Below are 24,483 nucleotides of genomic sequence, written 5' to 3'. Positions count from 1 at the left end.
GCTTTATTCAACAATATTTCACGATGTTCAGTATTTAGATGATGCAGTTTTCCTTTCAACTTTTCCAATTATACATTTAAACAACAAGGATTTTCAACAGTTCAGTTTAATGCTTTTGGGCTTCAACACTTTTCATCAGGTAGTTTTCTTTACATGTTCATATATATTCCACTATTTTCATATATATTCACCTGTTTTGATAAATATTCCAGTATTTTCACATATATTCAGCTGTTTTCATATATATTCAGCTTTAAGCTTTTTTTAAGCTTTATTCAATTTTATTTCACTATTTTCAGCTACATTCAGCAATTTCTTTCAAATATTTCAGCTTTATGCTTCAGCTTTTTGCATTCCAACGCATTTTCCACAGGAAATGCAATTTCTAGTTCTTCTATTTCTTCCGTACGTATTTTGGCCCGTTTCAACTGCTTCATACTTTCAGCGACAGAAACCGTTCAACTATTAAAATATTCAGCTTCTTAAGGACACGTGTGCTATATCTTTTCATATCTTTAACTATTTAACTTTATGAATTATTAAGCTTTTTATGAAAATTAAAATGAATGGGATCCAATGGGGAAAATCTTCAAATCTTCTTCAACTTTAACAGCTTACAGCTTCTGCATACATTCAGCAAAAAACACCATTTAACTTTTCAAATGTTGACACAACCTTTAGCAATCTTTCTATAATTTCAGATTTTTGAAATATTTTAAACTGTTTAAACTGTCAGCGTTTTAGTTTTATGTTTTTTTTGCCGCCTTTTCTCTCTTTAACATTAGTGTGTATTGCGGAGCTCAGAGTGTGTGATGTCATACTCAGAGGACAGAGCACGTCAGATCTTGTCGATTTTTAAAAAAAAAATTGTCGTAAACTCCGTACCGTGTACTCTGTGGGCATAATTTATAGCTCAAAACGTTGGAAATCTTGTCTTCTGTCATAAACTGCGGTTGATAGGAATCCAACAGATTCAGACGTCTTAAAATCGGACTGAATGTGAGAGCAAGTCCACCTCGCTCTGCCATCCGCCGCAATGTTAAATCTCCCTCCAAAGCCACGTCTCCCCTGAAGCTCGTACCTGATTTGTAAATCGCCCGTACAGACACATGTTTTATCGTACAGACTCACCAGTCACAGTATCTGTTTATCAGGTCTTCCTAACGCTCCATATGCGATATCGAAGCAATAGTGGCTTTGAAAGCAGCATTTTTTAAAAATAGTTTGAAAGGAGTTCCACAGCATTTAGGTCTATTAAGCTCAGCGTAAGGAAGTCCCTTTGAAGTCATCACTATGGCAACCTTTGATCTAGCAACCCACAGGTGCTCTCATTAGGGCAGTTTAACAGACACACAGACACTTACACACGCACAAACAACACAAGACAAGACAGACTCTCTGTCTGTCTTGTCTGACTACTGCTGCTAACAGTTTGACTATTACTACTGCCAATCATACAACTACCACTACTAATCTCTCTCTCTCTCTCTCTCTCTCTCTCTCTCTCTCTCTCTCTCTCTCTCTCTCTCTCTCTCCCCTACCAAAATAAAAGCCCTGTGAATTAACTGTATCTTAACATAAAGCTCAAATGAGGATTTTTTAATTAAATAATTAATGCTCTTAAGTCCACAGGCCAGTCTGCCTCTAATCAATCTGCTTACCCCTGGTCACTATGACGACGAGAGCACACAGGTGCTTCATATCAGCCAATCAGTTTAACACACAAACCAACTCAAGTGTTTTGGAGGAGAGACGGGTGTAATAAACAAAAGCTATATATTGCGACGTCTGACGGCAGTAATAGCCACACTTTCAAAATTTCTTGCGAAATTTTCTAGTTTTTGTTAGTACACAAGTTGCAGCATTCTGGATCAACTGCAGAGATTTAAGAGACTTACGCCAAGGAAAGTAACTGGATTCAGCTGTTCTGCAACTGTTTTTGAGCAACTCCAAACTGCTAGAGCAGCCTCTCTCTCCTCTGTCCTGATCCTCCTAGACCAGGGGTGTCAAACATACGGCAGATCCGACCCGCCAGGTGGTCAGTCTGGCCTGCCAGGGTGTTCAATCCCCCAAAAAACAAAAAACAAAACAAAACAAAACAATATATATATATATATATATATATATATATATATATATATATATATATATGTATATATGTATATATATATATATGTATATATGTATATATATATATATGTATATATGTATATATGTATATATATATATGTATATATGTATATATATATATATGTATATATGTATATATGTATATATATATATGTATATATGTATATATATATATGTATATATGTATATATATATATGTATATATGTATATATATATATATATATATATGTATGTATATATATATATATATATATGTATGTATATATATATATATATATATATATATATATATATATATATATATATCACGTCTTAACTGGTCACGCCGATTCCAATGTTTGAAAATTCAGATTTCTTGCACCAGAGGACTAAATGTGACAGGTTTGTTTAGGATTTTTGGGTGCAGTTGTCAGAACATTTTGGCATGAGAACCTTTATGTGCAGAAGTTAGGTAGATCTTGGGCTAATCTTTGTCTACCTTTGGTATTTTTTTATTTATTGCAAACATTTGATTATGATAAGTTATTGGTCTCCCTCGCTCTTGCTCTTGCTTTCTCTCGCTGTGTGTGTACTCACAGTGGTTGTTTGCTCTCAGACAGAGAGCAGATGAAGCTGACAGCAACATCATGGTGTTTGACAATCTCCTCAGAATATGTGACGCCCACCTGGTAAATTGTCAGTTGACCCTTTTGTGTAAGGCCGGTTTATAGTTAATGCAATCTTTTGGCTGTTTATACTACTTTCTGCTTACATAGTACCTGAATACTAGCGGCGATGATGCCTTCACTGAGTCCGGCTGTTTCTCTGATTTGCCCTAATCCTTGCTCATCTGTTTTGGATTAGTTCTCGGTAGACTCGACTGTCGGAATTGTATAGCAGGAAAGAGTCTAACTATTTCACAAGGCTGTAAAACAAGGCTGTAAAACTCGTGTTTGTTATATTGTCCGCAGTGTTTTCTTGAGATGGGAGACAATAGCAAGCGCTGGGAACACAATAGTGGTGTAAAAACAAAGAGCTCACTCAGATGAAAAAATACATTTATAACACTAATGTGGATGACATCTGTGTTTGTATGGAGAGTCGTTTGATCTGTAAATCCTCTCCTCTGAAACACATTTATTAAAGAAGAAAGATTCAGATATCCTGTTTACGCTTTCTTGAGCAGTTATAGGCTTTTAACTGCTCTCTGTCTACCTGGAACTGAGTCCACTCCCTGTGTTGCCCAGGGACCTAGCTGTCATTAGTGGATAGCAGAGATGGAACACCGTCCTGGATCTGATCGTCATTACATAGCTGCTCCTCCATTTCTCTTTGCCTCTGACCCACATGCATACCCATGCTCACATTTAAATGGCTTTCATCTGAACATTTATATAGTATCAGAAACACGTTCAAGAGTTTAGTACAGGTTTTGTCTCATCATTTATTGTAGTTGCAGCCAGTAATGCAAATATGAACATCTATAATCTCTAACCTTTGGATTTTAGCCTGCAGAAGGCAGCATTTCTCAACTCTTCTACCATCAGTGTGCAAACAATAGGCTTTCTCTGTTATGCAAAAAATAAGATGTCCTAAAAAATTATAAATACTGAAATAATAATGTTGTTAAATGTATTACATTAACTCTTTTAGGATTAATTAGGAGATATTTATACTCATGTTAAGTTTAAAATGTGAACAAAATGAACCTTCTTTATAAAATATAGCAGCACTAAGTTTACTTTAAGTATTGTTTATGTTTACAATGTTGAAAAGTAAAGAGAGATTATTCTGAATTGAGATAAATTCAATCGATTTGATTGATACAGTTAGGCTGTTTTATCAAAACTAAAAGTTTCAAACAATTTAGCCTTGACATTTTTTTCTTGCTGTTTTTTCAGATGTCTTCAACACCAACGTAAAGAGAAAATGGGACAATAGGATCAGGTTCCATTTTGATTCTTTTTCTATTTTGATACTCTACAAGACAGTTCTGCACTTGACAAGGACAGAGTGTCTCACAGCCCTTTTGGAAATACTGCAGCATCTGTGTGCAGTGTTTAAAATGTATAAATGAATGGATTGTAACTCCGGGACATTCTGAATATACTATCAAAACATATATGTAGAAATCTTCAAACACTGCCCCACGGAGAATGGATTAGACATTCTATCAATAGTCAATATAGAGACTATAAAGAAGGTTAAAGCTATAAAATGACTGTTCATAGTTGTTGCACAACCGGCAAGACAACAACAGAAAGCAAATGGGCAAATAAAAGCTTGTACATCAAAGATCAGAAGAGAATTATAACATTTTACCTTCTGGTCTAGAAATGAGTGTTTCTCGGCCCACTGAGTGTTCCTCTGTCAGGGGGAAAAATGAATCCAGAATAAAGCTTCCTTATCACAGTGCAGGAGCCCACAATGGGAATGATTTCACAATTTCCTCTTCTACCTCCTCCACTTCCTCCTCATGTCTGGGGGAGTCTTCTCCTGAGTCACTGCGAAGTCTGAGCAGCCTCAGTGGGGGCCGAACCAACAGTCCCCTGGATTATGACATGTTTGAGGTCACCCTAATGACAACAGTGATGACCAAAATGGACAAAATGACAGATGTTGTCATTTCAAAATGGGTACCAGAGGAGGAAAATAAACCAGATGACAATGATGATGTCTCTGTTGGAAAGATACAAACAGCCACAGAGCTATCAGACTCAAATGACATCTCGGTGTCTGTTTACCTTGACGCAAACAGCTGTGGATACTGTCAAGACACCTGGAACGACAATGACAATTTGACACTGGCAATGTCCCGGACGAGGAACAGCGGCAATGAGGACCTCAGTAGCCAAAGCAGTAACGGAAGAAGGCATGGCTCCACAACACCAGACTCTGATGCAACACAAATCCCTGCTGACGATAATGACGATGGAGAGGAGACTTTGTTTCTGTCTGTAAGCTCAGACATGGGTGTGCGGAAAAGCAGCATAACCCTCAGCACAACCAATCATTCCAGCAACAGCAAGATGAACCCAGGTGGCTCTGCTGTGTTGACAGAGGGGACTGTGGATGTGAATGTAGTTGATGATGAGAGGGCAAGTCCCCTTGATTTACTGGTGGAAGGCCATACAGAGCATCCCTCTGAGGACCGTTGTGAAACCACTCAGATATTATCTTTGTCCCTCTCTCTTACAAATCCAGCTCAAGATGCTAAGGAAGTCGCATCACCTCAAACTGAAAAATTTCCAGAGGGCCCCAAGCCCTCCAAACCTAACAACAGTCTGCCAGCCAGAGCAGCAAAAATCAAACCAACCTTTGCTATCTTAACTGCTCCCAAAACAACTGTGTTCACAGCCATCAAAGCTTCTAGTCTGAAGGCAAAGAGAGTTTCCAAACTAGCTCTGAAAAATGTTGAGGCTAAAGTAGGATTGCGGTCCAACCTGTCTCCATGTAAAACACCCAACCAGGTATTGTAAAAGGCTCACGTGTATCAATTATTGTAACGCTGTCTTCTGTCTAACATTTGTACTTTATTTTCTACTCAGCAAAACAAATCTGCTCCAGCTAATGGAAAAAGAGCTGTTCCTTTGAAGGAGGAAGCAAAGACTGGGCATGGGGGTAAAAAGCAAAAGTCATCTACAGGTCCAGTCAAAGCGGTCTTGGTGCTGAAATCTTTTGGAGGAAAGAGCAATAACCCCCAAAATAACCACAATACAGCAGCCAATGCTCAGCCAGAGAGAATAAGTTTGGCCAGCAGGCAAACTCTCTCTTCTTCAACCAGCTCTCTGGCGTCTGAGGCAGATAAGGAAGGACCCCTGGAAACTCACAGGATGGCTGTCCAAGAAGTGACTGATACACATGACACAGCTGGAGGTTTGGAGACTAAACATCCAGGTGAAGATGCTCACAAAGGTACTGGAAAGACATTGGAGACTGAGGCTGCTGTGGGGAAAGCAATGAATCCCAGCAGGGTGAGTACTATGTGCTGTGCATGTCATAGAGTGTATTGAACTAAAGGCTGATTTATACTCGGGTTTTACGCATAGACGCAAGCACGCAAGACACGCATGGCCGACCTTGCGTGGTCAAATCGGCCATTTTGCGTGCTTGCGTGCGTCACCCCAAATTTCTGACTAACCATCAAAGCCTACGCGAGCCCGGAAGGCTGTGATTGGTCCACTAACCACGTCCTTTCTGAGTCTCGCATTTCCGGTTTAATGCATAATACCGCTGTTTTTAAAAGCCACAGCAGAAACACAAACAATGGATCCTGTTGAAGAACGTTTGGCTGAAAAAGTCCACAAATATGAGCATTTATATAACCCGTCTGGCGGAGTATAAGAACACGCAGATGGAGGTGAATTCCTGGAGGGAGATATCGGTGAACAGATCTAACGAGCAATCTTTATTAGTTTTACTATTTATTCACAGTAAAGTTAAATCAGTTTGACTAAGGAAAAGGTTAAGATTCGTAATTTAAGATGATATTATTTTGAACTACAGCAGTGTCTTTTGACTTTTGACCGAATTGTTTGCAATTATATGTGTATCTATATGAATATATATATATATATATATATATATATATATATATATATATATATATACATATAAATAAAATAATATATCACATATTATATATTTCATATATATATATATGAAATATATAAAATATATATTTTATATATATATAAAATAATTATACATATATATATATGTATATATATATACATATATATATACATATATATATATAAAATAATATATCACATATATTATATATTTCATATATATATATATGAAATATATAATATGTGATATATTATTTTATATATATATATATATATATATATATATATATATATATGTGTATATATATATATATATATATATATATATATATATATATATATATATATATATATATGTAACCGAGCGTTGTGTCAGGGCGCCTAAACTGTGTAGTTATAAGAAAATAAGTCCCCGGAAAAGCCCCGGAAACAATACAATAGCTTAAATATATATATATATATATATATATATATATATATATATATATATATATATATAACATGTACAGTGGTCCCTCGTTTATCGCGGGGTATACGTTAAAAAATAAATAAATAAATAATAAAAAAACGCATTAGACGAAATCCACTAAGTAATCAGCTTTATATTCTACAATTATTATACATGTTTTAAGGCCGTAAAACCCCTAACTCCACACTTTCACACACTTTTCTCAGACAGGCATTAACATTCTCTAGAGGCCCCGCTCCGCAGGAGACACTGCACAGAGGAGATCACAGAGGAGATATATATATATATATATATATATATATATATATATATATATATATATATATATATATATATATATATATATTCATATATATATAAATATTCATATATATATTCATATATATATATACATATATATATATATTCATATATATATATATATATATATATATATATATATATATATATATATATATATATATATATATATATATTCATATATATGTTAGTCCCTCAGCTAATCAGGGCACAGAACACAATGTGCGGTTCTCCCTTAGCCAATCAGGACGCCGAACACTATGCGCGTTCATACTGTACGCTGTAACCCCTCCCTGCCTCCCCAAAAAAAGAAACGCTAAGAAGCGAAGCTTTCCAATGCCAGGCAGCACTTTCCGTAGCGTTTAAGTCTGATGATTCTTCACAAATTGACCACAGATCTGATGCTCAAACAACTAACTTCTCGCCTGAAAACATCCTAAAATGACATTGTGTGACTCAATGACATTAGTATTCAGAAAATGTGAACTTTCAGTTGTGAGTTTTCTCATCAAGTACAAAGAAGATCGCATATTGAGAAGCGGCCGCTGTAGACATCTTATTGCTGATTGGCCAAGACTTGACGCGTCAAAGATGTTCTATTTATCAAAAGGACAACATCAGCTTTTCTCCGTGTCTCACTGTCCAATCTCAGAAATGCTGGCGCGGTCGCACAGCTCCAAAAAGGAGGACACATTTACGTCCGGCTTGATATTGCGCCGGGCGCCGGACAGGTCATTGAAAATCCGGACTGTCCAGCCTAAATTCGGACGTCTGGTCATCCTAGTGATCAATCTAGGATCTAAAAATAGATCTGGCCTTGGATGAAGGTTCTACATCCTATTGCCTTCACCGTCTTAAGAGCTGTCACTATTGGGGTTATTCGCATGCACAGCCATGAAGATGTTTTTGAAGCCTTCTTATCTGCACGGGCCCCTCTTTACATCTGCACATGCGATATATAACAGCTTTTCAACTGTAGTTCTGCACTCATTTTTTCTTCAGCATCAAGCAGTCAACAAATGAAGAAGTAATGAAGATGTAAAGGTCTGGATGGGTGATTGCCGGCTCGGCTACTTCCTCCTGTTTTGCCCTCACCTTGGGTGCAAAAGCTGCCTCTGTGCTGTCCATGCAGGGCAAGCTAGCAGGCTAGCCCGCAGTTCTGTTCATGTTATCAGGACAGAGAATTCTCGTATATCAGTGTACACAGGAGCAACCTTCTCTGAAGCACTTTGAGTGGTCGGAAAACTAGAAAGGCATAAGTGCAAGTCCATTTACCATTCACCATGAACACACAAGGAGTGGATGCCCTCTCATTTAAGTGTTTCCCCAGTTCAGAATTCAACAATTTCCTCTCTTTTTTCGCCCTGTTAAAAAAGTTTTTCCTGAACCGATGTGAGGTCCCTGGATAGAGGATGCAGTATATGTACAGATTGTAAAGGGAAATTTCCAATTGATGATTTTGGGCTATACAAAATAAATTTAATTGAGCTAATTAAAAGACTGACGCTAATCTGTTTTTGAGCTATAGTTGTCTGATAGACTAAACTGTGTTGTTGTTGTTTAACATAATTAACTTACACAGAGTCAAAAGTGTTACGTGTACAGTATGTGTGCTCTGTCTCTCAGAGTCAAAAGTGCTACGTGTACAGTATGTGTGCTCTGTCTCTCAGAGCCAGCAACTCTCACGCTTTCGCTGTGTGACACACGCTTTTTAATGTTTTCACACGCTCACACGCCACACAACCAATATCTCAAGGCAGAAAAAAGTCTGGGGCACGTTCGTTCCTTTTCAAACTCCCCGACGATAGATGGCGCTAAGGAGCGCATCTGTAAACCTATTCGCTGCATAGACACAGTCGCGGGACTGGGGGACCGCCAGCAGAGAGGAGCAGAGAGATGGAGGTATCGGGGCTCTTAAGTCTCACGCTTTGAACGTGACTGTCACTCATTGGTCTTAAGTCACGCCCTCGCCGGTTCGCGGCGGCGCGTATTTCTCGTTGTCTCTCTGTTGGCAGTTCTGGTCTCTGGTATGTGGTTTTAAAAGGGACAGGTTTAAAACCTGCCCCAGCATATCCTCGGTAGAGTCAGAGAACGGTGTGTTTTAGAACACATGTACAGTAATCAATGCATGTGTCTAAGAAACAAATACAGTATGTACAAATAAATGTTTTCTTCATCAGCCTTTATATTGTTATGGTCATAAGTACCTTAATATAAGGATTTAATGATATTCCCATTACTACTGGCAAAAGTTCAGATGTGTACATGATTTAATTAAATTAACTGAAGGGCTAATTTAACTTTTATCACTTTATTTTATTGTTATTGAGAGAAATGGTGTTACACGTGTGTAGTAACATTCACTATCCACTCATCCATGTATTACCAAAAAGAGCATCAGTTAGGCCCAGTCCAGCTGCCAGCTCACATGTCAACACATGATTTATTGGTATGCTACAGTAATCCTTTGGCTCAGCCTCTCGGCTCAGCTGAAAAGTCAAGGAGGCTGTAAATTACAAGAACACTCTGTAGTGTTTCATCCCCTCTTATTCTGTGTCTGGAGGTGACAATGCAAAAGGGATTTTATTAGTGAATGTCTTGACCTAAGTTGACTTAAGAATGGATTTGTGAACATTCTCAAACTTATTTCTCACACTCAAGTCCCTGACTGCTTTGTTATCACAAATGGGTAATAACTATAGAACAACGCAGTCTCTATATTTTGAATATGCTTTAAAAGTCTGAGACAAATGCTAGGCCCTAATCCACAAACTCACACCATGTGTGCTGGTGTTTATAGAGTCAGAGGCGGTGGAACATGTAGGGTTGGGGGTGGGGGTAAGACAGAGAGAGAAGAAAATTGGCCTGGGCTGAGACGGGATTGTACAACACAATACCAACTTCTTTTTTTAACTCTCTTGTGGTTGCAGCACACACCCAATTTTCCCTCCTACCTCTTCTTTCCTGTTCTCTCTCTTCCTCCTCCCCCTCTGTCTTAACACACTCTCCCTCACTCCTCCCCTCTGCTCCTTCACCGCCTCCCTAGTCCACATTTCTGACTCTGAGTGGGGAATGGCTAACACCATGGTCTCAATGCGCAGCTCAGAGCTGGGACCACTTGGCTGGGACGCTGTCACTAAACGTCATCTCTTTCTACAGAAAGTCTCCTCAAAGCTGGGGCCCAATTCCACGCATCAAACGAGAGTCTCCAGACTGGATAAGGGGCCCTTGGGACCGGCTCCAGCTCCACGGTCAGGGTCTGGACCTCCGGGACAGGGTAGCCCTGGGCCTCAGCAAACCCAGAGTAATGGCTCCACGATGGGTGAGGGTGGACAGAGCACTGGAGGCGGATCCCCAACAAAGCAGAGCCAAAGTCAGGGCCAGGGTGAGTCAATATGGTTTCTGCACAGATGTAGAGACATAAACATGAGCTGCACACAGTGCACACATTTACTTTATAATACCTTACATGTAAACATGCAGCAGCACACTGCATTCGGATTTCATGAATGCTCTGCTCAAGAACACGCTTCTTAGTTGTCTGTCAGGCATATATACTTGTGTGATTGTCTCTGCAGCAGACTCAGGAAATGAACAGGCTGACACTACAGACCTGCGAGTTAAAATGCCTTCCACACACATATGTTATCTACAATGAATCATATGAATAAGATAACAGGATAATTGGATAATGTTTTCTTTGTAAAGTATAACAGCAGCAAGTTTACTTTAAATATTGTTGATGTTTACAATGTTGAAGAGGAAGGAGTGCTGATTATTCTAAATTGAGATGAATTAAATAGGCGTGATTGATAAAGTTCTGCTGTTTTATGAAAACTACACATTTTGAACAATTTAGGCTTGACGTTTTGTGTGTGAGAAATTTGACCCTTGTTTTCCATAATCACTGAGCTTCCATTTACATAGCTGTGTGCTTGTGTGCGTGTGTGCGTATGTATGTGTGTGTGTGTGTGTGTGTGTGTGTGTGTGTTTGTGTAAAACCAGATCCAGATTTCTCCATAAAACTATTACATTCTGATAGACAAAAGCTTTTCTGTCCGCTTTGGTATACACAGGAACAAACAGATGCCTCTTGACTTCAGACTAAGATCACCGTAAATGGATTCCTTTGAGTGTGTGTCTCTGCATTGAGCCATTTTTAATTTGTTCCTGACTTGATTACTTCATTACAAAGCTTTTCCATTACAGGTTTAGGCAATCTATTTATTTATTTATGTTTACGATCTATTTAATAAGATAAAAGAACTGCACCTACATAGGGGCGAACTGAGCCATTCTCATTTTTGTCAAGCGTTCAGATGATAATAATAATAATAATAATATTAATAATAATAGTTTCAACTTATATAGCGCTTTTCATAGTACACAAAGACGCTTTTCACAGAAGACAATAACAGACGGAAAAGAACACAAACAAGAAGACAAGAGCAAACAAAAACAAACAACAGAATATTTAAGGTAATAAAGAAATAATGAGAAGTAAACAGAAGAGGCTGTGTTGGGCAGAGCGGAGGGCAGGTGCAGAGATTTATCAGGTGAAAGCAAGTTGGAAGAGGTGTGTTTTGAGGGCTTGCTTGAATGATGGTAGGGTGGAAGCCTGACAGATGTGGATGAGGAGGGCGTTCCAGAGGCGGGGGGGAGGAGGAGGTACAGCAGCTGAGAAGGCCCTGTCGCCCCTGGTCCGGCGCTTGGTCCTGATGATCTTTAGAGTGGTTGTGCCGGCGGACCTGAGGCAATGGGTTGGGGCGTGGAGGGGGGAGGAGGTCAGCAAGGTAGGGAGTTGCCAGGTTGTTTAGTTTAGCATTGTAGGTGATGAGTAGCAGTTTGTAGTCTATCGTGTACTTGACGGGGAGCCAGTGGAGGTTTGTGAAGGACCGGGGTGCTATGATCACAGCGTTGGGTGGAGGTGAGCAGTCGGGCGGCAGAGTTTTGGACATATTAAGGTTTATTAAGGATTTTGGTGGGTTTGCTGTAGAGGTTGCTGTTGTAGTAGTGGAGCCATCAATGTTCAGAGCGAAGGCCTGGGCGGAGCGGGTGAGGGTTTTAGGTCCAATGATGAGATTAGGGCTAGGTCTGACAACACCTATCAATAGATGGTCCACTATTAGTTAAAGTGCCAAGCATTGATCCGTACATCACTTACAAGTTGAATGTGTCCCATGCTGGCCACGTGTATGCAGCAGCATATGGTTGTTTTTCATGTTATTCTGATTCATAGGCATTATCCTGTTATCTGATTCATATGATTCATAGGGCTGAGATCTTCAGAGCAGGAGAACAATTTATTGAGAACGATTTAGGCTCAAGAAAGATATCTGAATATGTTTGTTGCATATCCTGCCATGAGTTCTCCAATCAACTAATATGATCCACAGACACTGAGCTGCCAGTTTTCTTCCTTACAAGTATTATAAGCATGGGATATTCTCATAGACTGTTGATTTCCCCACAAAAACATGACAGAAGAACTGCTAACTGAATGTTGTCAAGTTTACTGCTATAAAAATGTACTAAGTCAGGGATTGCAGGAGGAATGTAATCACTGAAAGGTCTGGACTGGCGGTGTCAGACAATAGTGTGTACATGTGGGTTTTTGTGTATCAACAGTAACCACGAGGCAAATCTTTAGAGAGACAGCTCTTACCCAACATTGATTTCCTGGGTCACATAGTTCAGATGCTTTCCTCAGGCTGGCTTCACGTCACAACCGAAACAAAATGAAGCCAGATGTTTCCTGCTGGCTTCAATCACAGTACAAGTTTAAAGGCTGCTCTACCTTCACCAACGGAGTGTGTGTGTGCGTGTGTGTGTGTGTGTGTGTGTGTGTGTGTGTGTGTGTGTGTGTGTGTGTGTGTGGTAATGTGAAGTAATGTAATTGCGGTGAACACATGTTCATTTTTTCCCCTCTCTTTATAACAAGTCATTTTTGTGTCTCTCGCTCTCGCTCTTGCTCTTGCTCTCTCTCATTTGTAGAAAGTTGGTGGTGAAAGAAACTTGAATTATGTCTGTTGATAAATGAGCTTGTTGTAATTTATAATAGGGTACAAGTAAAGTAATAAGTGAAAATGTATCAAATGAAAAGTGTTTACAGCAAATGCAGGATGCACAAAAGAACAGTAAGTCTGTCAAAGACTTCCTATGGGCCCAAAAGGGAGTGGGATAGCTTACATATTTATTCATCAGTCATTTGTCTACTGCTTCATTGTTATTCCTGTTCCCGACTTGCTCTGACGTCATGCACACATGGTCAACGATACTCTAACGAGAGCAAGGCGGCAATTGATTTTAGAGCCAGGCGTTGCAGCAGCTCTCCACCGACTGCCTGGCCCAGTGCATGATGGGAAACGCCTGGCTGTCGCCACATCAGAGAGCTGATAGTGGTAGATCTGACAGCAAACACCACGTGTTGTAGAAAAACCTTATTTTATGTGCCATTGTAATACTTAATGCTTGATTGTTGACCATTAGTCTCAGGTTTCAAAACAGGTTTTCTGTGGTTGATAATACAAAATCGTATTTGTACAACACATATCAAAACCAGTAGTAATGTATTTCACAGGGAGACATAAAAACAACAAAGGATGCAGCTACACGCACATTTCTTCATAAATATATATTCATAATCACATTTGAATAAATCTAAACATGATCCGTAAACTACAAGTAGTCTAAAGATTAGAACAAACAGGAATTTGTTTTTTCTTTAACACTCCTAAATGCAGTTGAATACTACTTGACCGTATACTGATACGGTCAAGTATTATTCGACTGCATTTGTTGTATAGTTGTGGACTTAGATTAGCTGTTTGCTGTAGTCTCTGTGGTGCATGATGTAGAGACACTGATTCAGGTAATTAAACAAAAAAGAGGTATTCCCCAACATGTTATTTATATGTTCTTCTGTTGGATGGACAAAAAGATCAACACAATCGTGTTTACAAGACCTGTAATGGATAGTTCAATAGTTGTTGAGATGCTGTCTCTTAACATTGATAGTCCACTGATTATAGATTTTACAACGCCCTGAAAAAGCAATTAGGCAAGGCAGTAACATCCTTTAAAAGTATATGTACAAGGAATGGAAGAAGAACTCAGGACCCCATGGGCACATTTTAGAGAGCTATAGAAGAAATCAACAGTGAACCCACTTGACACAGCCTCAGTCTTCTGTGAATCGTGGATGAGACTTTGTCTAAAAACATTTACGTCTTTACTGTGGAAGGGGCCATTCCAAACACCTTAGTGTCCACCCACGATACAAAGCATTGCATAAAGGCCATTTTTTAATTACAAATAACTAAAAGAATGCTTAATCAGCTCTTGTACCTCACAGAGTGTGGTTACATGCAATCGAATTACTGGCTTAATCGGACTGAAATAGAATTATCCCTTTCATGTAAACACCTTTTTGGGGCTGCACGGTGGTGTAGTGGCTAGCACTGACGCCTCACAGCAAGAGGGTCTGTGGTTCGGATCCCGGGCGCGGCGGGGTTCGGATACTGGTCTGGCAGGTCCTTCTGTGTGGAGTTTGCATGTTCTCCCCGTGGCAGCGTGGGTTCTCTCCGGGTTCTCCGGCTTCCTCCCACAGTCCAAAGACATGCTGCATAGGTTAATTGGACTCTAAATTGCCCGTAGGTGTGAATGTGAGTGTGAATGGTTGTTTGTCTATATGTCTGCCCTGTGATGAACTGGCGACCTGTCCAGGGTGTACCCTGCCTTCGCCCCTTGACAGCTGGGATCGGCTCCAGCGCCCCGCGACCCTAATGAGGATAAGCGGTTAAGATAATGGATGGATGGATGTAAACACCTTTGTTTGAATAAATGCAGTCTGACTACGATCCGATTAACACCCATGGATGACTCGGTTGATAATTCGGACATCGCGGCATGTAAACGGAGGCAGCGGTTGAATAGTTAAATAATCACCTCCTAATGTCTCACCCTAATGGCTGATTTATACTCGGGTTTTACGCAGAGATGCACGCGAGCAAGACATGCATGGCCCCACTTGCCCATTTTGCGTGCTTGCGTGCGTCACCCAAAATTTCTGACAATCCGTCAAAGCAACGCGAGCCCGCAAGACTGTGATTGGTCTGCTAATCACATCCTTTCTGAGTCTCGCATTTTCGGCTTCATAGCATAATACCGTTGTTTTTAAAAGTCATAGCAGAAACACAAACAATGGATCCCGTTGAAGAACGTTTGGCTCAAGAGGTCCGCAAATATGAGCCTTTATATAACCCGTCGTTGACGGAGTATAAGGACACGCAGATGGCGGTAAATTCCTGGAGGGAGATATCGGCGAACGTTGGTATGCAGATCGACTCTACGACCGTTGTGCCACATACTGTTCTGGCACGCGGGAACTATAAACCAAAACGAGTCCGTCGGTCCAACTGCGTGGCCAGCCACAATTGTAGTTGCAAGAGTATAATTCGCCCTTAAGCACTTTTCCTTGACCACTGTGGAAACGTCACAGGGTCATAGAAAGATGGGAAGGAGAATTCATGAGGAGGAAAAGACAACCGCGGTGTTCAGAGAATCCGACTCCCCTTTCAATAAGCGACGTAGTTATGACGCGACGGTAGGCGATCTTAGTGACGTCAGTCTGTCTCCATATTTCATATAGCGTAATCATAAACTATAATTCAAATAAAAAACAACAGTATACATGTTCAATAAATATACTGAAAAAGAAAACAACATAACCCTTACCTTAACCCAAGTCCCTGTCATAAAATGTCATTATTTATGTTATAGAGAAGTATAATTGTCTCCCATAGAGGCGTACAATTGTCCCCCCATAACAAAAGGCCAATCCTATAAATGTGACTGTAATCACATTCATGTCAACAAGCACATGCATGCTCACATGACTGATAACTGAGCTGATTTGAAGCTTTGACCATTGTCAAAAATCAATGTCCAGATCTGTATTCAAATGCAGTTTGTTTTGTTTTTGTAATTATATTGAACATTTGTCATCCCTAAAACAATTGGTCCATGGCAAAATAAATAGTAATCTCATTATGCATCAACATTAAAGATGAAGTCTGCATTTCCAATTCAATAAGTTCAAACTCCGCAGCTATCTCCAATCCTTAATTTAAAGAAAGTGGTTCATCGTATTAAATCAGTGTTTTTTTTTTATCAAATCAACTTTGGTAAATGGACTTGTACAGCGCTTTTCTAGTCTTCCGACCACTCAAAGCACTTTAACACGACATGACATCAGTCACCCATTCACACAATGATGGGAGGAGCCAACATGCAAGGTGCCACATTAGTATTACCAACCATTTATACACAGTAGGCGCAGCTACGGGAGCAATTTAGGGTTAAGTGTCTCGCTCAGGAGCACATCGACATGGGCTAGCAGCGCCGGTGATCGAACCGCCGATCCTCAGATTGAAAGACGATCCTGCTCCCCACTGAGCCACAGTCGCCCTTTCTTTCTTTCTTTTTTTGGAAATATGTTTTTTTGATTTTCAACTTTATTTAATTAATATAACTTGTCAGTGTGAGCAAGCAAAATAGTCCTTAGTCTAGTCTTCCTCCTATTGTTTTGGTAGTTCAGAAGCTATAAGGCAATGAATAATATAAAGTGTGACATACTAATATTATTTCTGTTGCATCTAACGACAGGTTTAGATCCTTGTTTATTCTCTGGTCAAAGAGAGGGGAAATTTCTGGGTCAGTCTTGGTTCCTAAATGGATGTAGTGAAGCTAATTGTCTATGGCATGAATACCTACCTGCCTATATTATAATTGGTCAGCTCACAGAAATAGCTGTGTATGTCATGTGTTGGTTGGGTTATATTTTACTAGAATGTACTTTGAATTTATTTTAAAACTCTTGTGCAGCTCTTTATTCACTGCTCAGTTGATATCTTTTGATGTCTATTCTTTTCCCAGTTGCATACAAATAATATTTGATTAATACAACATATAATGTTCCGAGTTAGTATTAGGCATTCATCAGACTGTTTTAGATCAAATATTATTTCCAAAGTGTATTTCTGTCTCCCAGGTATCCCAAAATCTCGCACCACCACAGCTGTCCTGGTTTCTGCAACATCTAACTCTAAACCACCAGCCAATCAGCAGGCACCAGGGCCAGTCAGACGCCCAGCTGCACCCGCCGCATCAAAACTTCCTGTGAAGGGATTACTCACAAGCCTAACTACCTCATCATTGGAAAGCACCGAGATCAGTGGAGCGACAAACAAAGGTAAGATGGTAGGCCTCTCTCGCTCATACTTAACTGACTTCTCTTTAACTTTCTCAAGCGTCATTCTGAAGCTCCAGCTTGCTCTGCTGGCATCAAATCTTGGTCGTGCTCTGCAGACTGGGTAGGCTTGTGGCTGACGAATAACGTTCTTGAAACGTCAGTCTGCAATTATTCGCGTAGTCCTAAATGGCCGCCTATGCACACTTCCAGTGAGCGAATGCGTGTTATTGGAAAAGTGTAATACCCAAAGGGCCAAGTAAAGGGTGAGCCTGTGTCAATTAGAACCACATGTAACATACCCTTAGGGAATTTCAGTTGCATTTATACCTCCACATTTGCTTAATCTCACCCGATAAATCAGATCAGGTACAATAAGTGATGTGTAGCACACAATCAACATTTGACAGTCTTGTTTGTACCTCATACAACTGAATAGATTTACATGACGCATCCCCAAACAGTTGTAACTAGTGGCGGCTGGCCCATAGAGGGCAATGGGGCTTAGCCCCACCCACTTTGAGCCACCAAAAAAATAAAGTATAATTATATTAATACATTGTAAAAATTGTCACTATTTATGTTGTTGAGCTATGAAAAAACCCAGGAATATTTGTAAAATAGGATATCTGCGCCAAATATCTGCTTTTCCTGCTTCTCTCCTCTGCTAGTGCACCTCTCTGCTGCTCACATGCACGTCTCTGCTGCTAGTGCACGTCGTGGGGCTTGATCGATTCTGCCCAAAGAAGATGGGTCTAATATGCAGTTTAGCCAATCACCGAGTAAAGAAATAAATGAGTGACGTACAATTCATCCAATCAGCGCTGTAAAAAAGACTTCCGTAGGGGCTATTCTCATCTTCCCCCAGAGCGCGTTCCCGTGTCTAGTTCACTTCTCATGTGTTCTCGCCGGCTTCTCTTCTCTCGCAGCAACATTTTAAGATAGGACAATGGAACGTCACAGCACGAGCGCTACTCTTGCAAGAAGACTCAACCCTAACAAGATCAAATCTCTCCTCCAAGACCCGTTTGAGAAAAGAACTTCGGCAGGGAAACTCCAGGTAAAACGACTGATTCCAGATCAGCCGCCGGAACATAAACGAAGCCGGTCAAAACCTAGAAGCTAGAATCTCAGGATTTACTGATGACCGTTTTCCCACAGAGGTTTATGTGCGTCTGGTGAGTGAAATGCTGATTATGTTACTGTTTTTTTCATTGGCAGTCGTATTTAATCATGAACTAGACTGGGGCTGCTGGTGCTTCTACCTGCAGCCTCTCCTTGGTGTGGGGAGAGGTTGCTGCCGGCGAAGCTGTGCTGCAATGTCATGTCTGTGCAGGGTCAGTGTGGCGGTTTTGTTAATAGATTTGGACAACATTTGGACAATTTTTGTTGACACTATGAGTTGTGCTCTCCCCTTGCTGTGCTGGCCCTTGTCGGGTGCATTTCCTCCACTGTAGTGCGTCGTGACTGGCTCTAGGTTGGCTTGGAAAGGCTCGGGCCATAGGTGGCACACCGGCTCCGGTTGCATGCTTTAGAGAGCCCATGCCTGGAGCTCGCCGCTTCCCGGGGCCGTGGATGATGTGTTTGCTGTACTTCTCTCCCTGCCGGAGAGAGACGCGGTCCCGGCACTGTTGACCGTGTGCTGTCCTTAGTGCCGTGTTGTGTCGCTAGGGTGGGGATCGGCCCACGTAAAGGGCGTTAAGGGCCAACACCACGGACCGCCACTATATATATATAGCTGTCTATATATATATATATATATATATATATATATATATATATATATATAGACAGCTGTGCAATGAGAAAATTTGGACTTGTTTAACAGCAGTTTTGTCCAATCACATTTTGTCTTCTTCTATGCAAGAGCAGCCTGGTTAAATACATAAAACAGTCTTCTAGAAGGTCTGGACGTGTGATTAGTCATGATTGCTGGTGCCTCTCCCTGCACCAAGGTGTGCTGCGTAATTGTGCGTTGCTCGGCGAGACTGTCCGCTACTGTGGCTTCGTGGGTATTCTGTGGCGTATCCCCTCTGAGTCTGCTTCTAAAAATTGACAACTGAATGAAGACTGAAAAGGATGTGAAACGATTCTCAAATAAAACCTGGTCCTGGTCCTGATTTGGCTTCTCTAAATTCAAATCTTCTATCTTAGTTGTCAACTCTGTGACCCAGGAGAGAGTGAAAACGTCATTCAGGGTCAATTGCTTTTACAATTACAGCTATCTTAACTGCACCTGGGAACTTTTGGCATTAACATCTGACCAGCAACCACAAACCCATTTTAAAGAGGTTTTGTGATGGGCTTTGACTTCTTCTGTGTCCTCTTCACAGGTCTGAAGGCTCCAACAGTCACCAATTACACATCAAAGACAGCAGCTGCCTATCCTTTTCTAATAGCAGGAAAGATTGCTCCTGCTGCCAATCAGGGCCTGACGAAGCAGGCATCCCAGTATCCCTTGCAAAGAAGCAGCTCAGCAAGACTCAGTCGACTAAACAGCACAGGTAAGGGTATGTGAGAGGCAACATGTAGACTATAGATAAGAAGTGGAAGTTGTCCCCGGGATTTCATGCATTGGTTTGTGGCATAATCTGCTTTATAGTCACCACTGAGCCACAGTCACAGCATATTTACATTACATTATGCTGACATTTAGTCCATAAACTCATGTTTATAATGTTAATGATGTATTAAGTCAAGAGAAAAGTCAGATAATTTTCTCATACACTTTTAAGGAACCAGACTTATTTTTGCAACAAGGGGAGACGCCCCCTGTTTGCTGAAATAGTCAGTTCTCAGCAGTAAATATTAATTTGTTTACCGATAGAAGCAATTGGAAATTTGGAAAAGGCCAAGTCTCACACTTTTGGCATAATGTCACACCAAAAAAAAAAAAACACATTTTGAAGCAGCTTTAGAAATTATTTTTGTATCACCCAGCAATGCAAAAACAGAATACATATTCACTCACAGATGGTGTTTTAATGTTTGAGCCTTAAAAGCCCTGGTCGTATTTACTAAAGCCCATGCATCTCCTAAAGTACATCTTGTTTTCTCCATACATCTGTGAATGAAAGCATGTGTTTGCAGCCTCCCCCCAAGTGGTGACTCTGGTCTAGCGCCTCACTGCTTCCCCTCTGCAGCAGGGACCTGAAAGTCTTAGGGCATGTGGGGAGCCACTGCTCAAAGAGATGCTGTCACCTTCGTGACAGCTTCACACACACACACACGCACACGCACACACACACACACACACACACACACACACACACACACACACAGAGAGAGAGAGTCCACATGCATTTGATTCATTCACCTTTCATTCACTCACATTCATTCACACACGACAGTGGTTAACAGTGTGGCCTTTTAAAAGACCCAGTTGCTTTCTTTGCTCTTTTTGTCTCTATGTCTCTATTGGACATAAACTTGATTGATTCTGACATATACATGCATGCACAGGGCCCAGGTTTTATTGTTCATAAGCTGTGCTCTCAGGGGACAATGTATCATGGGTTGTAACTTTTGAAGGCTGTTTTGGTTACATAGCGCTCACTGTACCTTGCAAATTAAAGTAAAGGTTTTTGAGTGTAAATGTATCTTAACTGCTCCATCACAAGTCACTGCAGTATAAAATATTCAAATATTCAAGCTGATATTATTTTACACCTCTGAAAATGTATAGAATTGGCTTGATGCAGGATAATATGTTGGAAATGTAATATAGAAATGGGCACTTTTCAACACGCTATGTGGGAGTGCTCCAAGGTGTTGCCTTTTTGGAAGGTAGTTTTGAAAAACATAGAAGGGTGGCTCAAACAGACTTTACCACAAGTCACTGCAGTAAAGACAAGTATGTCATATCCAGCAGTTGAGTCAATGTAAACACATGAGTTGTGGTTCAGTTTGTGGAGTTGTGGCTTACCTCCTGCTTCCATTTGCCATGTGCAGCTGTGAATGACCAACTTTCTCTTTCTTTGCTTGTTTGTCTGAGTTATAACCTTGTTACTACCACTTATGCAGTGGCGGGCCGTCAGGGCCTGCTAAGTTATGATTACATAAAATCTAAACTGCAGAAATAGCACAAGCCGCGTGTAAGAGACTCACGGCAACGTTTTAACCCACCGTCAATAAATGGTGCAGGCACACTTCTAGTAAAACTATTAATACATCACAGTAATGGTCCAATATTTTCCTTTGAAAAGGTCCTGTGTGTAGGATTTAGAGGGATATATTAACAGAAATACTATATATTATTCATAATTACGTTTTCCTTATTCACAGAAAGAATTGGGTTTTTGTTGAATGAGGTCTTCATATCTACAAATGGAGCAGGTCCTCTTCCATGGACTCTGCCATGTTGCGCTGCCATATATTTCTACAGAAGTGAAAATGAATGCGGTAGAAAGAGCCTTTTGTGTTTTGACATAAAGGCCACCGTTGTTCTCCTTGTGATACTGTGGTAAAGTGAACTGCAGAGTACCTTGGTGCTGCTGTCCAAGTTCCCTGTTCTTAAAGTAGTGTAGTCGTAGTGTAGTCAATAGTTTCTTAGGTAAATTATAGGGCTAGGCAAAGTTGAAAAAAATTAACTGATTAATCGCATGATTTTTCTGCGATTAATCGCATTATGCACCAAATTCAATGATGAAGTAAAAACTAGTGTATTGCACGCTTTTATTTTAAAGTAATGTTATCAGGACAGTATAACAGCACTCTGGAGCAACAACAAGTTAACATACATACATATATAGTTTATAAATATTTTTTCTTTTTTTTCTGAACAGGTAGTGTTCAGTTGTAAGGGTCCCTTTGAGGGACAAGCCATTCCTTATTTTGTCCATGTTCAGTCTGTTGCTTACCTAAAAGATGTATGTTAAAGACCAGCAATTAATTAACTTTATACAAAAGCAATAAGTGCTTTTCATGTCTTCTGTTCAGTTTTTCTTAGTCAGTGAAAAAAGTCCAGTATGTGTTGGCTTGAACAAGTGCACTGTCGTCTTGTTGAATGAGGTGTAGATGTGAAGGACAGACAGGTATCAGTGGCGGCTTTGCGCATGCGCAATTCATGTTCAATCCGGGTCTGCTGAGCTTGCAGCGCGAGGCTGCAGGTAGTCTGAGCGCTTTGTGAGGCGACTCACTCGCGCGGTGCTCGTTGAGGACAGAAACTACAGAACAATACGTGCTTTCACTTCGGGCTTAAGTTGGCAAATAGTCCGGTGAGGCTACGGAAGCGCAAGGGCGGACCAAAATGATTTGCCTTCAAAGTAAAAGCCCCCCCAAAAAATAAATAATTAAAATGCAGTTAATGCATGATCAAATAATTAACGCGGTTGATCGATTGAAAAGTTAACGTGATATTAACGCGTTAACTTGCCTAGCCCTCGTTAATTAATAATATTTATATTGAAATGATATATTTTGTGAGTCAAATCTGAATTTGCAATGTCATGAAAATACAGTACTGAAATGTTTTCCTCTTACTTACTTACTTACTTACTAATAAACACTTGGGGCCTTTGCATTATTTCAAGGTAATGAGGTAGAATAGTAACACAATTCTACTATTTTCATAATATCATAATAAATCAATAACTGCTAATACTGTGTACCCTTTCTCTAACTGTGAATGTTAGTATTGCCAGGGGTAGAAGAAGTAGGCTTACTCACAACGTTTTGTCTGAAGGAAAACTATGAATTATTAATAGTAAAACTATATTTTAAAAAAAAACGTTTAAAGAGAAATGTATTTAGAATGGAAGAGAAGCATTATCAGCACAATTACTTAACTTTGTTTAAGTTGGAGCTTTCAAGTCTAATATGATGCTGGATAGTATAGTGATATGCATTATATTCGGATCGTTATCTTTTGTGAGCCAGATCTGAATCTCCAATGTAACCAGTATTGCAATGTTTTTCTCTGAAGTTGAAGAACACAGTAAGTAGTAAAAAGTTGAGTTGCACATTATTCACTGCTATTGAAGTTATTTCAGGGTACAATTACTCAAATAGTAATATAATTCAATGTTTTACTTATTTAAACATTATAGTAAATGATGGCAATGTCTTGCCCTAATATTTTTTTCCTGAACCAGTGTTCTTTTCTCCGACCGTGTAGGTAGGACGTGTATTACTTAAACCCAATGAATCGCATTGTCCCACCCATTTTGGGTTCACATGATTCATCTCACACAACTATGTGAGATGAATTATCTCATTCAAATAGAAGCAGAGATAGGGCGAGAGGGAGGAAAGGAGAGAGAGAGGGAGAGTGAACAAGCGAGCGATTAAGAAAGGGAGGGAGGGAGCCAGCCAGCCAGCGGACCAGCGGAGACAGATTATTCAAATCCCACCCACTCCCCCTCCCCCCTGCAGCATCCCGCCGGCTGTTTGTGTGTGTGTGTGTGTGTGTGTGTGTGTGTGTGTGTGTGCGTCTTTTGAAACAGCAGTAAAATAGAGGTGTATAGAAGCTCGTCTTTGTCCAACGACCCAACATGTGTTTGTAAGGGAGAGCAGCATACACACACCTCACTGGGACAAATTTCTGTGTTTTGCACGTAACGGCGGAGATGAACTACTAATCATTACCGCAATGAGGATTTTCTCTGCTCTCTCTTACACACACTCACACATGCAAGTACAGCCTCTCTTGTTCTCTCCATCTTTTATCTCCGGATGATTCACTACCACCTGGACGACGGTAAAGCACAAAGCTATTTTTGGCGCCATTTTCTCCTTCGGCTGGTCTACAGATAGCAGTTGTCCTTTGGCTTTTGTTTGATTG

The 24,483-nt window shown here is 40.3% G+C and overlaps 1 protein-coding gene across 2 annotated transcripts in view; it reads left to right on the top strand.

Annotated features, from left to right (window-relative positions):
• The window catches only part of LOC137794886 (microtubule-associated tumor suppressor 1 homolog), a 55,104-nt gene that overhangs the window by 6,316 nt on the left and 24,305 nt on the right, over window positions 1–24,483 (top strand). For both annotated transcript variants that reach the window (XM_068591998.1, XM_068591997.1), the window contains exons 2-6: window positions 4,012–5,580; window positions 5,659–6,084; window positions 10,613–10,838; window positions 17,505–17,705; window positions 20,036–20,206. In XM_068591998.1, coding sequence (XP_068448099.1) covers window positions 4,447–5,580; window positions 5,659–6,084; window positions 10,613–10,838; window positions 17,505–17,705; window positions 20,036–20,206 — 2,158 coding nt within the window. In that variant the 5' untranslated portion in view covers window positions 4,012–4,446. The remainder of the gene's footprint in view (window positions 1–4,011; window positions 5,581–5,658; window positions 6,085–10,612; window positions 10,839–17,504; window positions 17,706–20,035; window positions 20,207–24,483) is intronic.

This window comes from Clinocottus analis, unplaced genomic scaffold (genome assembly GCF_023055335.1).
Source record: "Clinocottus analis isolate CAN_PGR_092001 unplaced genomic scaffold, fCliAna1.0.p SCAF_26, whole genome shotgun sequence".
Classification (NCBI taxonomy): Eukaryota; Metazoa; Chordata; class Actinopteri; order Perciformes; family Cottidae; genus Clinocottus; species Clinocottus analis.
Note: the sequence above shows the minus strand (reverse complement) of the source record. Positions and strands in the feature narration are given on the sequence as shown.